This window comes from Littorina saxatilis, linkage group LG8 (assembly GCF_037325665.1).
Source record: "Littorina saxatilis isolate snail1 linkage group LG8, US_GU_Lsax_2.0, whole genome shotgun sequence".
Taxonomy (NCBI): domain Eukaryota; kingdom Metazoa; phylum Mollusca; class Gastropoda; order Littorinimorpha; family Littorinidae; genus Littorina; species Littorina saxatilis.
The window spans coordinates 3776735-3792519 of NC_090252.1; the positions used below are offsets into that span (position 1 = coordinate 3776735).

At 41.2% G+C, this 15785-nt stretch overlaps 1 protein-coding gene across 1 annotated transcript in view; it reads left to right on the forward strand.

Moving 5' to 3' along the window:
• The first annotated feature begins 5719 nt into the window (after positions 1 to 5719).
• LOC138972552 (multidrug resistance-associated protein 1-like) overlaps positions 5720 to 15785 on the forward strand; it is a 44649-nt gene continuing 34583 nt past the window's right edge. The window contains exons 1-2 of the mRNA XM_070345201.1: positions 5720 to 6370; positions 14577 to 14756. Of these exons, the coding sequence (XP_070201302.1) occupies positions 6332 to 6370; positions 14577 to 14756 (219 nt within the window). The 5' untranslated portion in view covers positions 5720 to 6331. The remainder of the gene's footprint in view (positions 6371 to 14576; positions 14757 to 15785) is intronic.

The window sequence follows — 15785 nt, forward strand, 5'->3', positions numbered from 1 at the left end:
CATGTTGATATTAATTGTTGGCATGTCTGTTATCATGTGCTAACAGTAAGCATATAAGGAATAACAGTTTATTACCGGTTAACTGCTAACCAAGTAATGTTTGAAGCGATCGTGTGAGTGAGACGCCGACAATTTCGGTTCGCTTGTTACCAAGAAGTTCCTTTTCTACACGGTCAAATGTATCATCGAAACTCAAAATTCAAGTTTGTTTGGGGTATTCTTAATGGAAAAACAAAACTTGACTAAATGTAAAAAGGGTCTGATCTGACTATTATAACATGTAACAGGTAACATCAAACAAACCTGATTGGCCAAATGAGTTTAATGCTTCACTGCAGTGGTAATACATTACTCTGAACATTAGTTTAATGCTTCACTGCAGTGGTAATATACCACTCTGAACATTAGTTAAAGACGAAAGAACATGTACGAAAAAGGCAGAAAAATAAACACATGACTTCGATACTCTGGAAGATTGTATCATTAAACAAAGTAACAACAACAATAACACTAATGTATGCTTGGTAATCTACACAAGCACACACACACAACCTCCAACACACACACACACACACACACACACACACACACACACACACACACACACACACACACACACATACACCCACACACACACACACACACTCACACACACACAAACACACACACACACAAACACACACACACACATACACACACAAACACACACACAAACATACACACACACACACACACACACACACACACACACCGCAGACCAGTCTAGAAGGGAAGCAACTCAGTATCAAGCTGACCCACTCAGTTCCAACTCTAAGCTAGGTTAAGGGCCCTTACCCACAGCTATAGTCGGCCTTGAGAGCTATAGTCGGCCTTGAGAGCCCTACAGGTTATGAAATGTGTTCAACCCGGCACCATCTCAGTCAAATATCACAGCTTATTATTTAAAGATACATTCTTCCTCGTGTAAGAAATTGTGTTCGCCGTCTCAGATCTGTCCATGTGTTTGCATAATTATGATGAAAGTGTCCTTCAGAATAAAACAAACAAGTCGCGTAAGGCGAAAATACAACATTTAGTCAAGCTCAGTCGAACTCACAGAATGAAACTGAACGCATTGCATTTTTTCCGCAATAGACCGTACACTCGTGGCATCGTCTGTCCACCGCTCGTGGCAAAGGCAGTCAAATTAACAATCCAGAAAAGCGCGGTAGCGGTTGCGCTGAGGAGGATAGCACGCTTTTCTATATCTCTATTCCGTTTAACTCTCTGAACGTGTTTTTAATCCAAACATATCATATCAATATGTTTTTGGAATGAGAAACCGACAAGGAATAAGATGACATTGTTTTTAAATCGATTTCGGAAATTTAATTTTAATCATAATTTTTATATTATTAATTTTCAGAGCTTGTTTTTAATCCGAATATAACATATTTATATGTTTTTGGAATCAGAAAATGATGCAGAATACGATAAACGTAAATTTGGATCGTTTTAAAAACAATTTTTTTTTTTTACAATTTTCAGATTTTGAATGACCAAAGTCATCAATTCATTTTTAAGCCACCAAGCTGAAATGCAATACCGAAGTCCGGCCTTCGTCGAAAATTGCTTGGCCAAAATTTCAATCCATTTGATTGAAAAATGAGGGTGTGACAGTGCCGCCTCAACTTTTACAAAAAGCCGGATATGACGTCATCTAAGGTATTTATCGAAAAAAATAAAAAAAATTCCGGGGATATCATTCCCAGGAACTCTCATGTCAAATTTCATAAAGATCGGTCCAGTAGTTTGGTCTGAATCGCTCTACACACACACACGCACAGACAGACAGACACACACACACACACATACACCACGACCCTCGTCTCGATTCCCCCTCTACGTTAAAACATTTAATCAAAACTTGACTAAATGTAAACAAGTCGCGTAAGGCGAAATTACTACATTTAGTCAAGCTGTGGCACTCACAGAATGAAACTGAACGTAGTCCGCCGCTAGTGCAAAAGGCAGTGAAAGTGACGAGCCTGTTTGGCGCAGTAGCGGTAATTGCGCTGTGCTTCATGGCACGCTTTACTGCACCTCTCTTCATTTTAACTTTCTGAGCGTGTTTGTAATCCAAACATATCATATCTATATGTTTTTGGAATCAGGAACCGACAAGGAATAAGATGAAAGTGTTTTTAAATTGATTTCGAAAATTTAATTTTGATCATAATTTTTATATTTTTAATTTTCAGAGCTTGTCTTTAATCCAAATATAACATATTTATATGTTTTTGGAATCAGAAAATGATGAAAAATAAGATGAACGTAAATTTGGATCGTTTTATAAACAAATTTATTTTTTTACAATTTTCAGATTTTTAATGACCAAAGTCATCAATTAATTTTTAAGCCACCAAGCTGAAATGCAATACCGAAGTCCGGCCTTCGTCAAAAATTCGGCCAAAATTTCAATCCATTTGATTGAAAAATGAGGGTGTGACAGTGACGCCTCAACTTTTACAAAAAGCCGGATATGACGTCATCAAAGACATTTATCGAAAAAAGAAAAATAACGTCCGGAGATATCATTTCCAGGAACTCTCATGTCAAATTTCATAAAGATCGGTCTTGTAGTTTACTCTGAATCGCTCTACACACACACACGCACACACACACACATACACACACACATACACCACGACCCTCGTCTCGATTCCCCCCTCTATGTTAAAACATTTAGTCATAACTTGACTAAATGTAAAAAGCAGGCTGTTTTCTATGCAGAATGAGTTCTAATATGTTTGTAATGCATTGGTTAAGTCCCATCTTGTCAAACTGCCAAATTAACTTGAATTGAACATCTTGCTTTATGAATAAACCAGATGGTTTGTAAACAGCTTCCATGTATTTTGGTGGAAGGAAACATTGATCTCACACACAAAAAATCATTGATTTGTAATGTCGTAACTGACGGTGTACAAAGAGAGAATCTGTATGCATAAACTCGTGCGATCATCATTTTGCAAACTCGTGAAAATCAGTTTTTCGAGCATAAATTATGTACCTATGCCACCGACTAATTGTAATTGTTTACAATGCAAAACACTACTATACAGTACAATACAATACCGTGTAGGGAAGTAATGTGCAGTAGAGTGTAATACAGTAACATTCAATAGTATACAATACCTCTCTCTCGATTCTCTTTCTCCCTCGCTCTCGCTCTCTCTCTCTCTCTGTCTCTCTCTCTTTCTCTCTCTTGTTTTGTTAGACAAATTACTTATTTACCTGCAAAATAGCTCATCTGTGTCCTTTTTTACATCATATCTGTCAGATAGGAAACAAGCAGTCTACCTAAACGGTTCATATTCATCACAAGGCACTGTAAAATGTGGAGTCCCACAAGGTTCTATCCTTGGTCCCTTACTGTTTGGACTATACATTAATGATTTACCATTACACCTCAAACAAGAAAATGCTGTACTTGATCTTTTTGCGGATGACTCAACACTTCACAGCAGTAATACAGATATAAATCTCATAAGAAAAGTACTCCAAGAAAGTATAGCAAATATTAATGATTGGTGTAATTGTAACAGAATGGCACTGCATCCTAAGAAAACAAAAAGCATGTTAATAACCACAAGACAAAAACACCAGCGACAGCCTCTGAGCCTTGATCTTATGCATGGTACAGTTAGCATTGCTCAAGTCCATCAACACCGTGTGCTTGGAGTTGTAATTGATGATGAACTTAACTGGCGCTCTCACATTGATACAGTTTATAAACGAGTTTCTAGGAACCTTTTCTTACTTAACAAGCTCTGGTGCGTTGTTTCTGTGGATGCCCTCAAAATGTTTTTCCACGCACACTGTCTCTCTCACATTTGCTATGCATCTACTGTCTGGTGCAATGCCAGTGATGTTCATATAAAGAAAATAAACACACTTCACAAGAGAGGTGTAAAGTTATTAAACCGAGATCCCAATATGACTACTCAAGAAAAATACACTCAACTGAACATTCTTCCGCTACATCAGCAGTTCTTTTTAAATGCTAGTGTTTTCATGTTTAAAATGTACAACCATGAAACACCTTCATACATCAAAGACCTGTTTGAGCGTCCTCCTGGTAGAGCGAGGCTTTTGAATTATACACTACCGCTCCCACGCATTGATTTGTATAAATCTAGTTTATCCTACTGGGGATCGCTTGTGTGGAATATACTTCCAATGTACTGTAAAACATGTCAAACCCTTTCATCTTTTAAAAAAAATGTTCGAAAATATCTTTGTCAAAAATAATTCTCTCCCTACGCTTTAAAATCATAACTGTTACTGCATAACATCTTAATCATCATTTTATTAATCAATGAACCACGTTATTATAACTAGTGTTTTGTTACTTTTAACCTGATTACAAATTCTTAGTTAATTAGTTATTCGTTTGGCTGTTCAATACATGTTATATAAATATATAATTGTAATGTATAATGTCATGTATGTCTAAAAGGGACAGGTTGGAAGATTAGGCATTGCCTAAAACCTTTATCCCTTTGTATTAAAGTTTTGAATCTGAATCTGAATCTCTCTCTCTCTCTCTCTCTCTCCCTCGCTCTCGCTCTCTCTCTCTCTCTTTCTCCCTCGCTCTCTCTCTGTCTCTCTCGCTCTCTCTCTGTCTCTCTTTCTATCTATCTCTGTCTCTCTCTCTGTCTCTCTCTCTGTCTCTCTCTCTCTTTATCTCTCTATCTCGCTCTCTCTCTCTCTGTCTCTCTCTCTTTCTCTCTCTGTCTCTCTCTCTTTCTCTCTGTCTCTCTGTCTCTCTCTCTCTCTCTCTCTCTCTCTCTCTCTCTCTCTCTCTCTCTCTCTCTCTCTCTCTCTCTCTCTCTCTGTCTCGTCCTGATATGGCTCTGCGTAGTCGGCTGGACGTTAAGCAACAAATAAACAAACAAACAAACAAATCTCTCTCTCTCTCTCTCTTTCTCCCTCGCTCTCGCTCTCTCTCTCTCTCTCTCTCTCTCTCTCTCTCTCTCTCTCTCTCTCTCTCTCTCTCTCTCTCTCTCTCTCTCTCTCTCTCTCTCTCTGATTAACAGCATGCAACAGATGTATGAATACACCCTATTCTGTCCTTTCAGTCAAAAATGCGAAGCACACACATGTGTCTGACATAGGAAATATGTCCGTGTCAAACTGTCTTTTATTCAACACAGTCATGCTTCAACCAACTAGCCTTTACAGAATAATTCTACCGTAAAATATAGGCTATAGCTGCCTCTATATGTAGGCATACGAAGTTGCCGTGTTTACACAGCGCGCGGAAAATATCCTGTAATCCATACTCAGAAACACGAAAATACCCAGCATGCTTCCTCCGAAAGCGGCGTATGGCTGCCTAAATGGTGGGGTAAAAACGGTCATACACGTACAAATTCACTCGTCAAAAATAACGATTGTAGGCTACGTGAGAGTTTCAGCACATGAAGAAGAAGAAGAAGAAGAAGAAGAAGAAGAAGAAGAAGAAGAAGAAGAAGAAGAATACAGTGTTGTATTTCTTACATATCAATGAAATCAAAATTCATGGGTTTCCAAACAACAACAACAAGCCTATACGGCTGATAGCGGTGTCTTCAAGGTAGATTTACACAACAGAAGATAGCAATACAATTTGCGAGCCAGTAGTCACAAGGTCACTAGTGCATATTTCCAAACCAGCATTGCATCTTTAATTAGGGACAACGGGCATTAACACTGCCACTGGCTTATCAGTCGTCAACTGCGCTTCAGCAGACGACAAGACCGGTTGAACTCGGGTCAGTTGTGGTCGCCAGTTTAGCTTAGTCACAACACCTCATTCCTCGGGTAAGCAGACGTACGACAGACGTCGGTGTAGCTAGCCACCGGGTGAAAGAAAATATCACCGAGCCAGCCATGCCGTGTTTGTGGTAGTGTGTTTGATTAAGTCAGTGAGGGCATTGTTAAAGCTGGAACACGTGTGTAGACTTTCCTACTTTCGATTTGAGTGAATTACGCTCGCAGTGTGTCACCACGACTGAAGTTCTGTTCATAATGTCATCTAGGCAAGGCTTACATGAGTGACTAGACAGTATCGTTCAAGAAACGTTCGCAGTTTATTTCAAGCCTTGCACACTGTACTAGTTATTGTCAGTGCTAACAACTCTATCGATTGTGCGTCTTCCGTGTGTTGAGCCGGCTGTGTTTCCGTCATTTCACGCAAAACTCAAGTACAGCTGACAATAGGGCCTACATATCCGGCCTTGAATGTTTGCGTTGAAAGAACACAGCGTTGACAAAACACATCGTTGGCAGAACACAACGAACTACTATGGGGTTCAAAGAATTCTGTGGAAATGTCTCATTTTGGGTAAGTGTGAGCTTGTTTTGTCGATACAATATTCCTGTGTTTATTCGTTTTAATTGTCGTCACTGTTTTAGTCTTTTTCGTCATTACCAGCAACTACATCCTCATCATCATCCTCATTCATCATCGTGTGTGTGTGAGTGTGTGTGTGTGTGTGTGTGTGTGTGTGTGTGTGTGTGTGTGTGTTTTTGAGTGTTTATGTGTGTTTATATGAGTGTGCGTATGTTCCGGGAGGGGGGGGGGGGGGGGGTGTATGTGTATGTGTGTGTATATGTTGTTGTTGTTGTGTATGTGTGTGTATGACGGTGTGTGTGTGTGTGTGTGTGTGTGTGTGAGTGTGTGTGTGTGTATGTGTGTGTGTGTGTGTGTGTGTGTATGTGTGTGTGTGCTGTGTGTGTGTGTGTCTGTGTGTGTGTGTGTGTGTGTGTGTGTGATGTTGCAAGTGATAAGTTGTCGTTGTCTTCGTACAACCAGCACTGAGGTATTCGATTTTAGTCACTGCGCCTGCTGTAGGTGCGAAGGAAGTTGTGCGTAAGACTGCGGAGTGTGTTTGTTCCAAGTTATGATGTAGTTATTGCCAACAGTTCACCCAATGTTTTCACCCAGAAGGTTGTAACTGCAGTGGAAATTGCGCCTAACTGATTGTAGGCTATGTGCAACCCAGTATCTCGTAGTCGCAGTGCTAATGTTGCACCAACAGTAAGTTAATTTGCACCTGATTGTTTTCTGTATGCAACGCTGCAAGTTATCTAATCTGTGTATTATATAACGACAAACGGGAGACGACAGTGAAAGCTCATGTTGGGAGTTCAAAATGTGTAACGTGGCGGTAATACGTGGCATAATTAATTCAGGGACACGGGATGTGGTACTAGTACCAGTGATAGTTTATTCTACTGCCCCATGTACACGCCCACCAACTTGTATAATCATTCCGCAAAGTTATGCAAAGGGAAAATTAGTAAATCAAAATACCGAAGCGTATACACACACACACACACACGCACGCCGCAAACACACGCACGCACCCGCACTCACGCACGCACACACGCACGCAGACACACCCGCACTGACGCACTGACGCGCGCACACACACAAACACACACACACACACACACACACACACACACACAGAGAAAGAGAGAGAGAGAGAGAGAGAGAGAGAGGAGAGAGAGAGAGAGAGAGAGCGGAGAGAGAGAGAGAGAGAGAGAGAGAGAGAGAAGCTCACTCTATCCCGTGCTGACGAAAACCTGTCGCCGTTCACTCGTTACCTGTTCTTGTGACTAGAACGTGACCCTGTCAGTCACAAGGGGTCGTATCGGGAATGTCTGAATGAGCCGCATTCACACAGGCACAGGAAAAGACGAAACTTCGTGTTTAGTTGCCATCTTTAGCTCTGACGTGTGCGGAAGTAAGGCTTCAACGGTTTCAACCGCACTGAACATGTTGTCACGGAAGCTCCAGACAACAAAAGCGCATTAGAGTGTGTGTGTGTGTGTGTGTGTGTGTGTGTGTGTGTGTGTGTGTGTGTGTGTGTGTGTGTGTGTCGGTGGAAATAAAACTTCATGGGACATAATTATTTGCTTTAGTGCACGTTAGGGGGCCCGGTAGCTCAGTTGGTAGAGCACTGGACTTGTGATCGAAAGGTTGCAGGTTCGAATTCGGGCCGGGACGGACACGGGTCAACTTTATGTGCAGACCCAGAGACGGAAGCCATGTCCCACCCCCGTGTCATCACAATGGCACGTAAAAGACCTTGGTCATTCTGCCATAAGTGCAGGTGGCTGAATACACCTAAACACGCAGACACCTGGGTAGCGCGACTCCGTTGCTGCTAGCTTTCCACTGGGAGGAAGCGACCCGAATTTCCCAGCGATGGGACAATAAAGTAATGAAAATGAAAAAAAAAACGAAAAAAAACGTAAAGCAAACGTGTGATCGTGGATATCTCACCTCAACCCAGCTGACCACCGTGGTGTGTTGTATAGTTCACACAGTCAATACAGTGAACCCTCCCAGGACCTGTTATCCAAAAATGTCCTCTTCATACAGTCTGTACTTGTACCTGTTCCGAAAGACTCACTCCTCAGTTTTACGTTCTCAGATGTGTTGAGGTGTGAGAGGTTTCACTGTACAGACGCATCTGTCACCATGAATTCCCGGGAAGTGGAGTGTGGGGATGGGGGGGGGGGGAGGGGGCTATCAGAAACACGGCAATTAATCAAATATCCCTAAACATATATAGACTGCAAACGTTCCAATTCAGAGTCAAAGAACAAACAAGTCGCGTAAGGCGAAAATACATTATTTAGTCAAGTAGCTGTCGAACTCACAGAATGAAACTGAACGCAATGCCATTTTTCAGCAAGACCGTATACTCGTAGCATCGTCAGTCCACCGCTCATGGCAAAGGCAGTGAAATTGACAAGAAGAGCGGTTTAGTAGTTACGCTGAGAAGGATAGCACGCTTTTCTGTACCTCTCTTCGTTTTAACTTTGTGAGCGTGTTTTTAATCCAAACATATCATATCTATATGTTTTTGGAATCAGGAACCGACAAGGAATAAGATGAAAGTGTTTTTAAATTGATTTTGAAAATTTAATTTTCATAATAATTTTTATACTTTTAATTTTCAGAGCTTGTTTTTAATCCAAATATAACATATTTATATGTTTTTGGAATCAGAAAATGATGGAAAATAAGATAAACGTAAATTGGGATCGTTTTATAAAAAAATTTTTTTTTTTATAATATTCCGATTTTTAATGACCATCATCAATTATTAAGTCATTAATTAATTTTTAAGCCACCAAGCTGAAATGCAATACCGAAGTCCGGGCTTCGTCGAAGATTACTTGACCAAAATTTCAACCAATTTGGTTGAAAAATGAGAGCGTGACAGTGCCGCCTCAACTTTCACGAAAAGCCGGATATGACGTCATCAAAGACATTTATCGGAAAAAAGAAAAAAACGTTCGGGGATATCGTACCCAGGAACCCTCATGTCAAATTTCATAAAGATCGGTCCGGTAGTTTAGTCTGAATCGCTCTACACACACACACAGACACACACACAGACACACACACAGACACACACACACACACACACACACACACACACACACACACACACACACACACACACACACACACACACACACACACACACACACACAGACACACACACGCACATACACCACGACCCTCGTCTCGATTCCCCCCTCTACGTTAAAACATTTAGTCAAAACTTGACTAAATGTAACAAGTCGCGTAAGGCGAAAATACAATATTTAGTCAAGTAGCTGCCATTTTTCAGCAAGACCGTATACTCGTAGCATCGTCAGTCCACCGCTCATGGCAAAGGCAGTGAAATTGACAAGAAGAGCGGGGTAGTAGTTGCGCTAAGAAGGATAGCACGCTTTTCTGTACCTCTCTTTGTTTTAACTTTCTGAGCGTGTTTTTAATCCAAACATATCATATCTATATGTTTTTGGAATCAGGAACCGACAAGGAATAAGATGAAAGTGTTTTTAAATTGATTTCGACAATTTAATTTTGATCATAATTTTTATATATTTAATTTTCAGAGCTTGTTTTTAATCCGAATATAACATATTTATATGTTTTTGGAATCAGAAAATGATGGAGAATACGATAAACGTAAATTTGGATCGTTTTATAAATTTTTATTTTTTTTTACAATTTTCAGATTTTTAATGACCAAAGTCATTAATTAATTTTTAAGCCACCAAGCTGAAATGCAATACCGAAGTCCGGGCTTCGTCGAAGATTACTTGACCAAAATTTCAACCAATTTGGTTGAAAAATGAGAGCGTGACAGTGCCGCCTCAACTTTCACGAAAAGCCGGATATGACGTCATCAAAGACATTTATCAAAAAAATGAAAAAAACGTTCGGGGATTTCATACCCAGGAACTCTCATGTCAAATTTCATAAAGATCGGTCCAGTAGTTTAGTCTGAATCGCTCTACACACACACACACACACACACACACGCACACACATACACCATACCCTCCTTTCGATTCCCCCTCGATGTTAAAATATTTAGTCAAAACTTGACTAAATATAAAAAGGTATGTACGTTAGGCAAAAAAAAAAATAGTCTGTTTACGGTAACCCGACCGACCCTATTTTTTTCGCGCGACCCTAGACTTTTTTTGGCATTTGGGGAAAACAAATAATAAAAAATAACGTAAAAATATGTTTTTTGGGAAAAAAAAAATCCCGACCTACCGACCCTATTTTTTTGGCCTATGTTACCGTAAACAGACCTATTTATTTTTGGCCTTATTGGAAAGTGTAATCGTGATAAAACAAAACGTTACAGTCACTGATCTTCCACGGTCTGTTAAGTGGACAGACAGACAATCAACTGTAAAACAGAAAATAGTCCACATGTTCCACCTTTCTCGTGTTTGAAAATGAATCATCAAAGGAAGAGTAATCTCGACCATTCTTGCATTCAAGAACGGTATGTTATATGTCCGTCTGTCTGTTATGTCCCAATGCTGCATATACATATATATATTTATGTCTTGTATACTTGCCATTTACATAATTATTTATTATAAATGTTGATGGATGAATGATGATACATTGTAGACGGATGCATGTTATTGATTAAAAGCCCCACAATGATGTGCTTGGAAAAAAAAAGAAAACAAAAAAAAAAAAAAAAATATTCAAAACAAGGAAGCTACGTGCATGGGACGTGCAGTGATATGATACGAGGTAGGATCCAAACATGATCAAATGTGATTATCGCAGAGATTGTTTGGCGTATCTGGCCCAAAATGCAGCAGTCTAGAACTACTCTCCTCCTACACCGATGCAAAGTCACAAGTGCCTAAGCAAATCAGAAGAGGCCCTAAGGTAGCCTTATTCGAGGGAACACGGTACACAACAAATAATTATTTTAAGTAAGAATGACTGGTGATAACTCAGCTTTGGGTGTTGCTTCTTCATATATTCATTTACTAGAGGAATACCCGGCTTCGCCGGGGTGAATCGCGAGACAGAGACAGCCAGCGTGGCGGTTCACCACAATCATTTGAAGGCGAAGTCCTGTCAAACGGGATTGAGAGTTTTAGAGCTTATGTCTTAGCCCTATATTATCTGTTGTGGCTTCTCAAATGCCAGAACATACAGACAGACAAAAGCCGCTAGACCCCATCACAAACAGAACTCTATAATCCACAGGTGTTGCTTACACACACAAACACACACACACACACACACACACACACACACACACACACACACACACACACACACACACACACACACACACACACACACACAGAAGCCGTATATATATATGTATATCTATAAATATATAGAGATAGGTGACAGTGTATTTTTCGCGTGACTTTAAATTGATTCGACCTTTTCACTTTGACAGTAAGAACAACTTACGGGTGCAAGAGAAGCGTTCTGGACAGCGCAGTGACATTCTAAAAATAGTAACGTAGAAACGGGAATATGGATTGAAGCCACACGAAGGAAGGGAGATAAACGGGGTGAATCGCGAGACAGAGACAGACAGCGTGGCGGTTCACCACAATCACCTTTGAAGGCGAAGTCCTGTCAAACGGGATTGAGAATTTTAGAGCTTATTTCTTAGCCCTATATTATCTGTTGTGGCTTCTCAAATGCCAGAACATACAGACAGACAAAAGCCGCTAGACCCCATCACAAACAGAACTCTATAATCCACAGGTGTTGCTTACACACACACACAAACACACACACAGAGAAGCCGTATATATATATATGTATATCTAAATCTATAAATATATGTTACAGTCAAATCGGGAAATCAGGTATTTCACGAGAATGCCTGAAAGTTTAGGCATTCACGGTAAATACCTGGTTTGATCAGGCAAATCCGGAAATGACTGAAATTGTTTAGGCACTATCGGTGATTGACTGAAATAGGCTGCCAGGCATTATCGGAGAATGCCTACCGCTCACAATCTGTGTTTCTGGTGAGAGTCAGAAAGCATTTCAGCACAGAAGCCTACTATAAAACTTTGAATGGCTGGGGTCGTAATTGGTTTCATGCCTCTTTTCCATCAGGAAGGCATTGCTGTCCAGCCATCAACTGCCTGTGCCGGGCCAATGCTGTCAGTGTGGAATCTATTCTGTATTCTCTCTCTCTCTCTCTCTCCTATATCTTTCTCTCTCTTGATTTTAAGGCATTCAATTAAAGAACATAATGATGTTATCATTTTAATGTTTAATTCTAAAAACTAAAATGTACATTAAAACAGAACTTTCTGTCAACAGTTCATTTGTTTCCACAAGTCAAGGATTGGTGACACCGACTGTTGCACTTCAGTTTTGCTTTGAAGCATTTGCACCGATTGTTCTGGCATTTCTTTGCACCCGAACAGTTGCACTTGACGTATCCTTGTCCTCCGCTTTGGGAGCCCAGGATGACGGCCGCGCGAAGACTTACGTGCTTAACACAGTTCATTTAACTCAAATACAACAGTTTTTGTGGACACAGTTCGAAATCGTTTCTGGCGTAGGCTCCTTTTAAAATCCCATTCTTGGTCACCAGTGTGTAGTTGTCATTTTCACTCCTGTCAAGAATCACCCCCTAGCATTATACTGAAAGTGAACTCCAATCAATCCAAACTCAGCGAAAGGGGGGGGGGGGGGAGACAATGTGCTATACGAGAAACTCACAATAAATTTGTGCTCAAGGCCGGCTATGTAAAAACAAACTCCAATCACTCCGAATTTTACGAGAAAATCACAATAAATTCGTGCTCGTAGTCTTACACACGCGATAGTGTTACACTCGCAGTAGTGACCTGCACCCGTAAAAAAACAAACTGCAATCACTCCGAACGCAGTGAAATGGGGAAAACGATGAATAGACAACGTGCTAGAAGAGAAATTCATGCTCAAGGCAGACGAGGTAAAAACAGACAAGGTCACAGAACAACCCGTTTTGCATTACAGTCAGGCAAAACGGGAAATTTGCACAAGTAGTTTTTAGTCATTTCCTGATAGTGCCTAAAAAAATTCAGTCATTTCCGGAATTGCCTGATCAAACCAGGTATTTACCATGAATGCCTAAACTTTCAGACATTCTCGTGAAATACCTGATTTCCCGATTTGACTGTAACATATATAGAGATAGGTGACAGTGTATTTTTCGCGTGGCTATAAATTGATTCGACCTTTTCACTTTGACAGTAAGAACAACTTACGGGTGCAAAGGAAGCGTTCTGGACAGCGCAGTGACATTCTAAAAATAGTAACGTAGACTGAAACGGGAATATGGATTGAAGTCACACGAAGGAAGGGAGATAAACGCAAAACATGGAGAAGATCAGGAAGAGTTACTGGGAATGGTGAAATGAACAGAAAAACCAAAACCGGTTCAGCGCTGCGCGCTGAGAGCACGTGTTGAAATATCTCATATATGATATTGTGTCCGGGGTGTAGCTGAATACGGTGTCCAAATTTGAAAAAGATCCACCGAGAACTTTGGCGTTGTGATGTGGTCTAGCGGCTTTGGTGTGTCGGTATGGGGGCCCGGGTAGCTGAGGTGGAACCAAAATCGGTTCAGCGCTGCGCGCTGAGAGCACGTGTTGAAATATCGACCAGGTTGTGTCCTGTCCCGGGTGTACCTGAATATGCCCACCAAATTTGAAGCAGATCCATGGAGAACTTTGGCCGTGCATCGCGCACACACACACACACACACACACACACACACACACACACACACACACACACACAGACACACACACACACACAAGTCGTATTTATATATAGATGTATCTGTCTTTTTTTCAAGATGAAAATCTTCTTCTCAACAACTCGTGGCCATAGCCAGCTTTGTATGCTGCGTCTTCATTTATTCATTACTATTTTCAGGAGGAACATCTACTCAAAAACTCGTGGCTATAGCAACGCGCCTTTGGATACTGCGTCTTAATTCATTCATTTATTCTTCTATTTCTGTTTCTATTTTCAGTATGAATAATTCCTTCTTAACAACTCATTGCCATTGCGTCTTCATTTATTCAATCGTGTATCCCTTCCTTTTTCAGAATGAAAGTCTTCTACTCAGCAACTCTTGGCTATAGCTTCGGATGCTACCTCTTTATTCATTCAAATATTAATTCATTTAACCTTCCATTTCTACTGTTTGTTTGTTTTTCAGGATGAAAACCTCCTCCTCAACAACTCGTGGCCCCAGTTCACAGAATGTTTCCAGCAGACGGCGCTGGTGTGGGTGCCGTGTGGCTTCCTCTGGATTATTTCTCTCGCTTACCTCCCCTACCTCAGACACGTGACTGTCAAACTTCCGGGGCAGGTCACGTGGCTTAACTCCGCCAAAACCGTGAGTTTGCATGATCAACAGGTTGCATGTGTTGTAAGGGGCGTGCGTGAGAGCAAGGGAGGATCAATTCACTTTGGAGGGGGGGGGGGGGTTACAAAATGACTGCGAAGATACAAGTTGACGGCGCCAAAGGCGCCTGAGCCAGTAGGGGGGTCCGGGGGCATGCCCCCCCCCCCCCCGGAAAAATTGTTTATCCAAAGAAGCAAAATAGAGCTATCTGGTGCATCCTGAGCCAATAAATTACCTCTTTTTTGGGGTGGTGGGGGGGTGGGGGTTACGTAACCCGTGTAACCCCCCCCCCCCCCCCCCAGATCCGCCCTTGGTGAGAGAGAGAGAGAGAACGAACGAACGAACGAACGAACGAACGAACCAACTTTATTTTTCGAGGGTAATGGAGTAGATACAGCACAGATCTTTTTTCATCCAGCCCTCGCCCAAGAGGGAATTAACTAAGTAGTGCATAATATTAAAGCAGAAGAAGAAACAAAGCAAAGACATAAAAACATGGTTATTAAATCAGACAAAGAGAGAGAAAAAAAAAGTTCATAGCATAGGCCCTACATGCCAACATGGTAGAGAGAGAGAGAGAGAGAGAGAGAGAGAGAGAGAGAGAGAGAGAGAGAGAGAGAGAGAGAGAGAGAGAGAGAGAGAGAGAGAGAGAGAGAGAGAGAGAGGGGGAGGGAGTGGCAGACAGACATACAGACAGACAGAGAAATAGAGACAGACAGGGGAAGTAAGAGAGAGACAGACAGACAGAGAGAGAGAGACAGAGAGAGACACAGAGACAGAGACAGAGAGAGAGAGAGAGAGATAGAGAGAGAGATTTTCGGGCATTATCAGTAGGCTCAGTGACGTGTGGTCGCGGAAAACAAATCAGAAAGGAATAGAGAGAGAGACGGGCAAAGAGAAACATAGACAACAAGAAATTCCTCCGAGGTAGGAAAAACACCCCCGTCCTTACCATTCTCACTGCCACCAACTGAGAAGGTTATTTCCCTTTGACCATTAATATGTACCTCTATAAGTCCT